Raw genomic sequence first — 13064 nt, 5'->3', positions numbered from 1 at the left:
GGACTCAAGCCATACCTCACCGAGGACCACAGGACTCAAGTTGTACCTCACAGAGGGCCACAAGGGAACCACAGGACTCAAGCTGTACCTCACCGAGGACCACAAGGGGACCCCAGGACTCAAGCTGTACCTCACGAGGACCACAGGACTCAAGCCATACCTCGCCGAGGACCACATGAATCAAGCTGTGCCTCACCGAGGACCACATGACTCGAGCTGTACCTCACCAAGGACCACAGGACTCAAGCTGTACCTCACTGAGGAGCACAGGACTCAAGCTATACCTTACTGAGGACCACAGGACTCAAGCTATACCTCACCAAGGACCACAGGACTCGAGCTATACCTCACCGAGGACCACAGGACTCAAGCTATACTTCACCGAGGACCACAGGACTCAAGCCATAACTCACCTAGGACCACAGGACTCAAGTTGTACCTTACAGAGGGCCACAAGGGGACCACAGGACTCGAGCTGTATCTCACGAGGACCACAGGACTTAAGCCGTACCTCACTGAGGACCACAGGACTCAAGCTATACCTCATCGAGGACCACAGGACTCAAGCTGTACCTCACTGAGGACCACAGGACTCAATCCATGCCTCACTGAGGAGCACAGGACTCAAGCTATACCTCACCGAGGACCACAGGACTCAAGCTATACCTCACTGGGGACCACAGGACTCAAGCTGTATCTCACCGAGGACCACAGGACTCAAGCCATACCTCACTGGGGACCACAGGACTCAAGCTGTACCTCACCGAGAACCACAGGTCTCAAGCCGTACCTCACTGAGGAGCACAGGACTCAAGCCATACCTCACCGAGGACCAGAGGACTCAAGCTATACCTCATCGAGGACCACAGGACTCAAGCTTAACCTCACCAAGAACCACAGGTCTCAAGCCGTACCTCACTGAGGAGCACAGGACTCAAGCCATGCCTCACTGAGGAGCACAGGACTCAAGCTATACCTCACCGAGGACCAAAGGACTCAAGCCATACCTCACTGAGGAGCACAGGACTCAAGCTGTACCTCACCGGGGACCACAGGACTCAAGCTGTACCTCACCGAGGACCACAAGGTGACCACAGGACTCAAGCTGTACCTCACGAGGACCACAGGATTCAAGCCGTACCTCAATGAGGACCATTGGACTCAAGCTATACCTCACAGAGGAGCACAGGACTCAAGCTGTACCTCACGAGGACCACAGGACTCAAGCCGTACCTCACTGAGGACCACAGGACTCAAGCCGTACCTCACTGAGGACCATTGGACTCAAGCTATACCTCACAGAGGAGCACAGGACTCAAGCTGTACCTCACCGAGCACCACAGGACTCAAACCATACCTCACTGTCGAGACCTAGGTAGGTCCAAACCGATCTGTGAGTGATATTCGGCAGCGGAAGGTGTCATCTCACTCTAGTCATGGCTATGAGTGATATCTGATGGTACAAAACATCCAAATCACGCTAGTGATAAAAGCGTAAGCCCCCCCCTCACCCCCACCGGATTCCGTGAGGATAGTGCAAGGTGAAATCTGGCTCTCCCCTAGATGTCATGCCTGCAAAAATCTCGGCCTCCCTTGCCACCCTGCTTTCGGACTCTGTCAGCTTCCTATTAAACTCCTCCTTGGAAGAAGGTTTTGTACCTCCTATCTTGAAAGCGGCCCAGGTCATTCCGCTGCGGAAAAACAACAAAGCCCCCATGGAAGACCTTTCCAACCGACGCCCTATCTCCCTCCTCCCCTACCTGAGCAAGGTCCTTGAAAAACATGTGAATTAACACCTTTCTGACCATATCGAATTGACCGGCTACCTGGATTCGTCTCAATCCGGCTTCCGCGCCAATTATAGTACGGAAACCGCTTCGGTGGCCGTCACTGATAACATCAGGCTCGCGCTAGATCAAGGCCAACCCACCCTCCTGGTGCTTTTAGATCTCTCCGCCGCATTCGATACGGTCGACCAGCAGACCTTGCTCAGGAGATTGAGGGAGGTCGGATTGGGGGGAACGGCGCTGAAATGGGTAACCAGCTTCTTATCCAACCGCACTCAAACTCTCAATCTGGGCCCGTTTCGGTCCACCACTGAAGAATTGACCAAGGGCGTGCCACAGGGCTCCTGTTCGAGCCCTACTCTGTTCAATATCTACGCGGCCCCCTTGGCCTCACTACTGAGAAAACATGGGTTCATCCCTTTAGGATGAACCCAACTCATTTTTCCCTTTGACAAATCTTCTCAGACAGCCCAAGCATCCTCCTCCTCTGGCATGCTGGCCATGTCGCAGTGGATGAGCAGCAACTCTTTACAGCTGAATGGCAGCAAAACGGAAATTATTCTATTCGGAGAAGCTCCCCTGCTGTGGCCGCCTACTTGGTGGCCCAATGAATTGGGCACTGCCCCCGCCCCTAAAATCACAGCAAAAAACTTAGGAGTGCGTCTCGACCAGGCCCTGACAATGAAAGATCATGTCTCCCACACAGTTGGTGCATGTTTTCACGCGCTGGGCCTCCCCTACCTACCGGACTCCTTTCGTAAGACTCTCATACAGCCCCTGGTATTGAGCAAATTGGACTACTGCAACGCCCTTCTGGTCGCCGCCAATGAGGCCGCCCTAAACCGCTTGTAAGTGGCACAAAACATCGCAGCCCGCTTAGTTGCCAACGCACCCTACAGGTCAGCCTCACTCCCACTGTTACAACAACTCCACTGGCTACCTGTGCGGAAACGAGTGAAGTTCAAGCTTTGCTGCCTGACGCATAAGGCACTGTGGGGCCCCGGTCCCCCTTACCTGGCGGAGAGGCTCCATCAATATATCTCCAGTAGAGACCTGAGATCTCGTTCTAAATCCCTGCTCTTAATCCCCAGGGTAAAAAGAACACGTACAGGAGGCAAAGCCTTCTCCTATCAGGCGCCCTTAATATGGAACCAACTCCCTCTACCCCTAAAACAATGCCCGGATTACCTTAAATTCAGAAAGATTGTGAAAACTACTCTCTTTTTGGAATAACACCTTACCGCCCCCTTTCGCATCTCCGCAAGCACCGAGAGACCCCCCTGGGGGTGATTCATGCGCTATATAAGCCATTAAACATAACATAACATAACAAGCTATGGGGGCGTTTGGAGACCATCTCAGTAAGAAGAGCCCGGAGGTTAGCATCCTTCAGAAAGTTACAGAAGGGGGTGTTTTAATCCTTATAATAGCTGGTCGCAATAGCATTCTCCCCAACGCAGTGCTGAAGCTTGTGTTTGGTGGAGTTTCCAAGACAGTTCTCGCTCGGAGACCCTTTTCGCTTGGATTGGAGCGCGGTTCTTCAGAATGCCTTCCTGCCTCTGTCTCCTCTGTCCAGAGTTTGAAGGGGATGCCAGTGCCACAGGACTCAAGCCATACCACACTGAGCAGCACAGGACTCAAGCTGTACCTCACCGAGGACGACAGGACTCAAGCTGTACCTCACCGAGGACCACAGGACTCGAGCTGTACCTCACCGAGGACCACAGGACTCAAGCTGTACCTCACCAAGGACCACAGGACTCAAGCTGTACCTCACCGAGGACCACAGGGGACCACAGGACTCAAGCTGTACCTCATTGAGGACCACAGGACTCAAGCTGTACCTCACCGAGGACCACAGGACTCAAGCTGTACCTCACCGAGGACCACAGGACTCAAGCTGTACCTCACCAAGGACCACAGGACTCAAGCTATACCTCACTGAGGACCACATGACTCGAGCTGTACCTCACCAAGGACCACAGGACTCAAGCTGTACCTCACTGAGGACCACAGGACTCAAGCTGCACCTCACTGAGGACCACAGGACTCGAGCTGTACCTCACGAGGACCACAGGACTCGAGCTATACCTCACCGAGGACCACAGGACTCAAGCTATACTTCACCGAGGACCACAGGACTCAAGCCATACCTCACCGAGGACCACAGGACTCAAGTTGTACCTCACAGAGGGCCACAAGGGAACCACAGGACTCAAGCTGTACCTCACCGAGGACCACAAGGGGACCCCAGGACTCAAGCTGTACCTCACGAGGACCACAGGACTCAAGCCATACCTCGCCGAGGACCACATGAATCAAGCTGTGCCTCACCGAGGACCACATGACTCGAGCTGTACCTCACCAAGGACCACAGGACTCAAGCTGTACCTCACTGAGGAGCACAGGACTCAAGCTATACCTTACTGAGGACCACAGGACTCAAGCTATACCTCACCAAGGACCACAGGACTCGAGCTATACCTCACCGAGGACCACAGGACTCAAGCTATACTTCACCGAGGACCACAGGACTCAAGCCATAACTCACCTAGGACCACAGGACTCAAGTTGTACCTTACAGAGGGCCACAAGGGGACCACAGGACTCGAGCTGTATCTCACGAGGACCACAGGACTTAAGCCGTACCTCACTGAGGACCACAGGACTCAAGCTATACCTCATCGAGGACCACAGGACTCAAGCTGTACCTCACTGAGGACCACAGGACTCAATCCATGCCTCACTGAGGAGCACAGGACTCAAGCTATACCTCACCGAGGACCACAGGACTCAAGCTATACCTCACTGGGGACCACAGGACTCAAGCTGTATCTCACCGAGGACCACAGGACTCAAGCCATACCTCACTGGGGACCACAGGACTCAAGCTGTACCTCACCGAGAACCACAGGTCTCAAGCCGTACCTCACTGAGGAGCACAGGACTCAAGCCATACCTCACCGAGGACCAGAGGACTCAAGCTATACCTCATCGAGGACCACAGGACTCAAGCTTAACCTCACCAAGAACCACAGGTCTCAAGCCGTACCTCACTGAGGAGCACAGGACTCAAGCCATGCCTCACTGAGGAGCACAGGACTCAAGCTATACCTCACCGAGGACCAAAGGACTCAAGCCATACCTCACTGAGGAGCACAGGACTCAAGCTGTACCTCACCGGGGACCACAGGACTCAAGCTGTACCTCACCGAGGACCACAAGGTGACCACAGGACTCAAGCTGTACCTCACGAGGACCACAGGATTCAAGCCGTACCTCAATGAGGACCATTGGACTCAAGCTATACCTCACAGAGGAGCACAGGACTCAAGCTGTACCTCACGAGGACCACAGGACTCAAGCCGTACCTCACTGAGGACCACAGGACTCAAGCCGTACCTCACTGAGGACCATTGGACTCAAGCTATACCTCACAGAGGAGCACAGGACTCAAGCTGTACCTCACCGAGCACCACAGGACTCAAACCATACCTCACTGTCGAGACCTAGGTAGGTCCAAACCGATCTGTGAGTGATATTCGGCAGCGGAAGGTGTCATCTCACTCTAGTCATGGCTATGAGTGATATCTGATGGTACAAAACATCCAAATCACGCTAGTGATAAAAGCGTAAGCCCCCCCCTCACCCCCACCGGATTCCGTGAGGATAGTGCAAGGTGAAATCTGGCTCTCCCCTAGATGTCATGCCTGCAAAAATCTCGGCCTCCCTTGCCACCCTGCTTTCGGACTCTGTCAGCTTCCTATTAAACTCCTCCTTGGAAGAAGGTTTTGTACCTCCTATCTTGAAAGCGGCCCAGGTCATTCCGCTGCGGAAAAACAACAAAGCCCCCATGGAAGACCTTTCCAACCGACGCCCTATCTCCCTCCTCCCCTACCTGAGCAAGGTCCTTGAAAAACATGTGAATTAACACCTTTCTGACCATATCGAATTGACCGGCTACCTGGATTCGTCTCAATCCGGCTTCCGCGCCAATTATAGTACGGAAACCGCTTCGGTGGCCGTCACTGATAACATCAGGCTCGCGCTAGATCAAGGCCAACCCACCCTCCTGGTGCTTTTAGATCTCTCCGCCGCATTCGATACGGTCGACCAGCAGACCTTGCTCAGGAGATTGAGGGAGGTCGGATTGGGGGGAACGGCGCTGAAATGGGTAACCAGCTTCTTATCCAACCGCACTCAAACTCTCAATCTGGGCCCGTTTCGGTCCACCACTGAAGAATTGACCAAGGGCGTGCCACAGGGCTCCTGTTCGAGCCCTACTCTGTTCAATATCTACGCGGCCCCCTTGGCCTCACTACTGAGAAAACATGGGTTCATCCCTTTAGGATGAACCCAACTCATTTTTCCCTTTGACAAATCTTCTCAGACAGCCCAAGCATCCTCCTCCTCTGGCATGCTGGCCATGTCGCAGTGGATGAGCAGCAACTCTTTACAGCTGAATGGCAGCAAAACGGAAATTATTCTATTCGGAGAAGCTCCCCTGCTGTGGCCGCCTACTTGGTGGCCCAATGAATTGGGCACTGCCCCCGCCCCTAAAATCACAGCAAAAAACTTAGGAGTGCGTCTCGACCAGGCCCTGACAATGAAAGATCATGTCTCCCACACAGTTGGTGCATGTTTTCACGCGCTGGGCCTCCCCTACCTACCGGACTCCTTTCGTAAGACTCTCATACAGCCCCTGGTATTGAGCAAATTGGACTACTGCAACGCCCTTCTGGTCGCCGCCAATGAGGCCGCCCTAAACCGCTTGTAAGTGGCACAAAACATCGCAGCCCGCTTAGTTGCCAACGCACCCTACAGGTCAGCCTCACTCCCACTGTTACAACAACTCCACTGGCTACCTGTGCGGAAACGAGTGAAGTTCAAGCTTTGCTGCCTGACGCATAAGGCACTGTGGGGCCCCGGTCCCCCTTACCTGGCGGAGAGGCTCCATCAATATATCTCCAGTAGAGACCTGAGATCTCGTTCTAAATCCCTGCTCTTAATCCCCAGGGTAAAAAGAACACGTACAGGAGGCAAAGCCTTCTCCTATCAGGCGCCCTTAATATGGAACCAACTCCCTCTACCCCTAAAACAATGCCCGGATTACCTTAAATTCAGAAAGATTGTGAAAACTACTCTCTTTTTGGAATAACACCTTACCGCCCCCTTTCGCATCTCCGCAAGCACCGAGAGACCCCCCTGGGGGTGATTCATGCGCTATATAAGCCATTAAACATAACATAACATAACAAGCTATGGGGGCGTTTGGAGACCATCTCAGTAAGAAGAGCCCGGAGGTCAGCATCCTTCAGAAAGTTACAGAAGGGGGTGTTTTAATCCGTATAATAGCTGGTCGCAATAGCAGTCTCCCCAGAGTACCCTATGGCATTCTTGGCCTCTTGCTGCTTTCAATGGAAGAAGGCTTTGGTTGCAGAGATGTAGGAAGGGCTGGGGCCAGGTTTACAGAAAACAAACCACGCAGCTTGTGGTCTGTGAGAAACAAAGGGGTGTAGTTTGGGCTGTGTGGTGAGGCGCACACAGAGCACCCTCTCATGGAGTGTAATGCAACAGTGGGATTCTACACACACTACACGTCACTTTCTTATTACAGGCGAGCAGCGGTATCGTAATCAGACTGCACATTAAAATGACAGCCAGGCTTCCAGAGACGGTCGCGGGCTTCAGAGCATTATATAAGGGAACCGGCGCTGTGAGTGACACCAGCTCATACCTGCCTTGAGTTGAGAGGATGCAGGGGAGGCATGTCCAGGCTTTGGGAGATGTTCACTCCAGCGCTTCTCATAATTATCATTACATTTAGTAGTATTAACCCTTGCTCTTGATAGCGCTTAGAAACGGAAGCATAATGCTCGTAAACGCATTGAAAAACAAGCTACGTCTCATAGCTTCTATCTTCTACCGGTAGTTGAACTCCTGAGGGTTTGAACCTCTGTTAGATTTTTTGTTCCAAACATCCGTCCCATCGAGATGAAAACAGGCCGCGCTTCCGACAGCGGCTCCGCTTTTCATCTGATCTGTGATTTGCAATATGTATTCTGGGGTTCTTGGGTGGGGGGGGAGCAGTATTGGATCTCAATATCCAGCCGTCCATTAACCGCCCCCCCTTCCTTCGCTGACCCCCTCCCCGGGGACAAACTCATCTTCAAATCCAGACAGAAGCGCGAGTGAGCCGAGGGGTGAACGGCAGTCCTCGCCCGACGAGCGGGAGGGAGGCTGAGGTAGAGGAGAGGGGAGGTAGGGTCAAAGAGACAGGGTGGGGTGGGGACGAAGAGACAGAGTGAGGTAGGGGCGAAGAGGCGGGGTGAGGTAGTGGTGAATAGAGAGTGTGAGGTAGGGGTGAAGTGACCGGGTGAGGTTTGGTGGAGAGAGAAGGTGAGGCAGAGGAGAAGAAACATAGCGAGTAGGGGAAAATTGATAGGATGAGGCCAGGGCGAAGAGACAAGGTGAGGCAGTGCTAAAGAGATAAGGTGAAATAGGGGTGAAGTGGCAAGGTGAGATAGTGACGAAGAGACGGGGTGAAATAAGAAACTAAAGGAACACAGAGATATGAAAAAGGGTTAAAGGGAACACGTCACGAGAAAAAACCCAAAACTAAGGAGAAGAAAGGGATAGAAAAGAAGACAGAAAAAAAGAGGACGAAAAAACAGAAAGAACAGGATAAGTGACTTGAAGACAGAAGAAACCGGAGCAGAGACCCCCAAAGAGGAGGGGACAAGATAAAAGAGCTCAGGGGGTGTCCCGCTGCCGTGGGGGTGGGGAGGGGTCTTGTGCATGGTGAGGTGGGACCTCTTGAAGGTTGCACCTCGCCTGCAGAGAAGGCGCCTCCAGGCGCACGAGCTGAGTTTTACCCTGAGCCCCAAGAAGAAGTTTGGGCTCCACGAGGCGCTATCTTCCCTGATCTTTCTAGAGATCTGGCATGGAAGGGAAGGCGCTACACATCCTGGTGTGCGCCAAGAAGTCTTGAGGCAGACGAGCCACCGTCAAGCTGAAGGTGGGTAATGAGGCGCATCTCCCGAGGAAGACGAGGCGCTTTCTGCTCTGCACCATGTCGTGAAGACAAGGGACTATCTGCCATGTGCTGCAACGCCTTGAGGGATTGCAAGGCGCTATCTCTCCTGCTCTTTGTCGTAAAACCTTGAGGAACACGAGGCACCATCTTTCCTGCTCTCTGTGCAAACCGGGCGGAAGACGAGGCGCTATCTGCCGTGCTGTCTGTCGCCAAGCCCCGAAGTTGTCCAGGCGCTGTCCTTGCTGTCAGTCTGTGAGAACCTCTCCTGTGGGGAAGGCGCCATCCATCCTGGTGGGGTTCAGGGGTCACTGGGTGCACATGGCGCCGACAGCGCTGCTCCTCGCTGAGAACTCTTGAGGCGGACGAGGCGCTATACGTCCTGCTCCCACTGAGAGGCCGCGAGGTGGACACCTTGGAGATAAGCACCCCTCTGAGGCGGTGCAGCACGGGAGAGACCTGCCGCCCCGGAAGAAGGCTTGGAGAGTGTCAGCTGGGAAGATGTCAGGTGAGAAGTAATGCCCCCCTGCCTTCCTGCAACGAGCCTGCTTTATTGTCACTGCCCCTATGCCTCCATGGAGCCCCCCTTGACTGGTTATTATGGTCACCCGATTGCTTTTTCAGTGAGGACCCCTGGGTTCCTTTAGGAGATCCTATAGCTTTCTGTAGGGACCCTCTGACCATCTGTAAGCCCCTATGCCTTCCAACAGGGAGTCCTATGCCTTCCTACAACCACAAATACCTCCTGTAAGGCTCCCTTACCTTCCGGTGAAGCCCCTTACCTTCCTATAATGAGCCCAATACCTCCTGTAAGGCTCCCTTACCTTCCGGTGAAGCCCCTTACCTTCCTATAATGAGCCCAATACCTCCTGTAAGGCTCCCTTACCTTCCGGTGAAGCCCCTTACCTTCCTATAATGACCGCAATACCTCCTGTAAGGCTCCCTTACCTTCCAGTGAAGACCCCTTACCTTCCTATAGTGACTTTCAATACCTCCTGTAAGGCTCCCTTGCCTTCCGGTGATGACCCCTTACCCTCCTATAGTGACTCCTAATTCCCTCTGTAAGACGCCCTTACCTTCCTATAATTGCTCCCAATACCTCCTGTAAGGCTCTCTTACCTTCCGGTAATGACCCCTTATCTTCCTATAGTGACTCCCAATACCTCCTGTAAGGCGCCCTTACCTTTCGGTAATGACCCCTTACCTTCCTATAGTGACTCACAATACTTTGTGTAAGACTCCCTTACCTTCCTATAATTGCTCCCAATACCTCCTGTAAGGCTCTCTTACCTTCCGGTAATGACCCCTTATCTTCTTATAGTGACTCCTTATACCTCCCTGTAAGACGCCCTTACCTTCCGGTGATGACCGCTTAACTTCCTATAATGACTCCCAATACTTCCTTGTAAGGCGCCCTTACCTTCCGGTAATGACCCCCTACCTTCCTATAATGACTCCCAATACCTCCTGTTAGACGCCCTTACCTTCGTAAAATGACTCTCAATACCTCCTATAAGGCTCCCTTACCTTCCAGTAATCACCCCTTACCTTACTATAATGACTCCCAATACCTGATGTAAGACACCCTTACCTTCTGGTAATGACCCCTTACCTTCCTATAGTGACTCCCAATACCTCTATGTAAGATCCCCTTACCTACCGGTGATGACACCTTATCTTCCTATAGTGACTCCCAATACCTCCTGTAAGGCGCCCTTACCTTTCGGTAATGACCCCTTACCTTCCTATAGTGACTCACAATACTTCGTGTAAGACTCCCTTACCTTCCTATAATTGCTCCCAATACCTCCTGTAAGGCTCTCTTACCTTCCGGTGATGACTCCTTACCTTCCTATAGTGACTCCCAATACCTCCTGTAAGGTTCCATTGCCTTCCGGTGAAGACCCCTTACCTTCCTATAGTGACTCCTAATTCCTCCTGTAAGACGCCCTTACCTTCCTATAATTGCTCCCAATACCTCCTGTAAGGCTCTCTTACCTTCCGGTAATGACCCCTTATCTTCCTATAGTGACTCCTTATACCTCCCTGTAAGATGCCCTTACCTTCCGGTGATGACCGCTTAACTTCATATAAGGACTCCCAATACTTCCTTGTAAGCCGCCCTTACCTTCCGGTAATGATCCCCTACCTTCCTATAATGACTCCCAATACCTCCTGTTAGACGCCCTTACCTTAGTAAAATGACTCCCAATACCTCCTATAAGGCTCCCTTACCTTCCAGTAATCACCCCTTACCTTACTATAATAGACTCCCAATACCTGATGTAAGACACCCTAACCTTCCGGTAATGACCCCTTACCTTCCTATAGTGACTCCCAATACCTCCTGTAAGGCTCCCTTACCTTCCGGTGATGACCCCTTACCTTCCTATAGTGACTCCCAATACCTCCTGTAAGGCTCCCTTACCTTCCGGTAATGACCCCTTACCTTGATATTGTGACTCCCAATACCACCTGTAAGGCTCCCTTACCTTCCGGTGATGACCCCTTACTTTCTTATAATGATCTCACACCTTCCTTTAAGGCTCCCTTACCTTCTGATAATGACCCCCTACCTTCCTATGGTATTATGATGTCCTGTAAGACCACTCGCCTTTCTCTAATGACCCCCTCCGCCTTCCTATAAGGACCTCATGCCTTCATGTTCCAACCTTACGCTGTTTGTAAATTGACCCATACATTTCTCTAAGAGCTCCCGCCATCTTGTTAGGACCCTCAACTTTCAGTAAGGACCCCCACGTATTTCTGACCCAAGAGACTCTATCAGTGTCTCGATCCCTGGCGCTGTGGCCCCAGTGGATTTCCGGAAGGACCCCATGGGTTCTGTGATGCCCTAATCTCTTCTTCCCCTTTGATATGAGAGGCATGCAGGGGGGTGTGGGGCAGGGGGGTCTCACTCAGTACTGCATGCTTTCAAAAAGAGTGCACAAGTGGGTCTTAATTTGGGGTCCGCAAACCTCTTGGGATCCACCATGTGTACTTTTGGCGTCCACGACTGTTTGAAAAACCTAATATAAGTATTGTATTGTAATTGCATTTATATAGCGCTTACGACCTCTGACGAGGCGTCAAAGCACTTTTTTGGCTAATAGCACGCTACTCCGGAACCCAAAAAGGATTAGTGGTGAATTAGTATAGTGAAAAATAAAATGTATTTGAGCGGTGGATAGGTTAGTCTGTTATTTGGATTGAGAAGGACAGCGGAGGGATAGAAGAGGGAAAAGGTTTGCATTTATACAGCGCTTGTTACCCCTGATGAGGTGTTGATAAATTTTTCGGCAAGTAGCGCGATACTCCGGAACCAGAAAAGGATTAGTGGTGAATTAGTATAGTGAAATATGAAAGTAATTTGAGTGGTGGATACGTTAGTCTGTTATTTGGCTTGTAAAAGGATAGTGGAGGGATAGAAGAGGGAGGGGTGTGCATTTATATAACGCTTGCTACCCCTGATGAGGTGTTGTAACACTTTTCAGCGAGTAGCACGCTACTCTGGGACCCATAAAGGACTAGTGGTGAATTAGTACAGTGAAATATGAAAGTGATTTGATTTGAGAGGTTGACATGTTAGACTGTTATTTGGATTGTAAAGGGATAGTGGAGGGATAGAAGAAGGAAGGGTCTAGAAAGGTTTTTTTTTTAGTTATCAGTAGGAGGGGTTTTGGGATGAGTAAAAAGAGTGTGTGTAGGCAGAAGAGTCAGATGGATGGATTTAGAAAGGCTTGTTTTGGGGGATCAGAATAGTAAAAGGAGTATGAGATGATGCAAGGAGGGTAGAGTGGGAAAGAGTCTAGAAAGTGTTATTTTAGGATCATAGCAGTGGTTTGGGGTTTGGGATGGATGAGGGAGTGGAGGTAGAGGATAGATTGATAGAGGTACAGGGAGAGAACTAGGGTTGTGCGTTTGAAAGCGTAGCAGAATGAGAACTGAGATGAGTCAGAGTTGAGGTAAAGGATATATTGAGAGCGGTGTAGGGTGAGTAATAGGGCAATGCATTGGATATGCTGATTTAGAAGCAAAGTAATAAATGCAAAGATACATAAGTACATGGAAGGTATACATAAGTACACAGAAGGTAATATATGTAGGTTAAAGATGCATTTAATAAACCCAAACTTTCAAGTGTTGCTGTACTTTAAATTCGTTTATTTGTTTATTTTTATTGTAATTCAATAGTGAAGCAATTGTAGATAAGTAGTTATGATAAAAGATGCACTTATTCATGC

General features: G+C 51.1%; 1 protein-coding gene across 1 annotated transcript in view; it reads left to right on the top strand.

The window, feature by feature from the left end:
* Window positions 1-9194: 9194 nt before the first annotated feature.
* The window catches only part of LOC146839366 (T-box transcription factor TBX10-like), a 119417-nt gene continuing 115547 nt past the window's right edge, over window positions 9195-13064 (top strand). Inside the window, exon 1 of the mRNA XM_085650350.1 lies at window positions 9195-9328. Coding sequence (XP_085506476.1) covers window positions 9322-9328 — 7 coding nt within the window. The 5' untranslated portion in view covers window positions 9195-9321. The remainder of the gene's footprint in view (window positions 9329-13064) is intronic.

Source organism: Triturus cristatus, chromosome 4_1, assembly GCF_964204655.1.
Source record: "Triturus cristatus chromosome 4_1, aTriCri1.1, whole genome shotgun sequence".
Lineage (NCBI taxonomy): Eukaryota > Metazoa > Chordata > Amphibia > Caudata > Salamandridae > Triturus > Triturus cristatus.
Note: the sequence above shows the minus strand (reverse complement) of the source record. Positions and strands in the feature narration are given on the sequence as shown.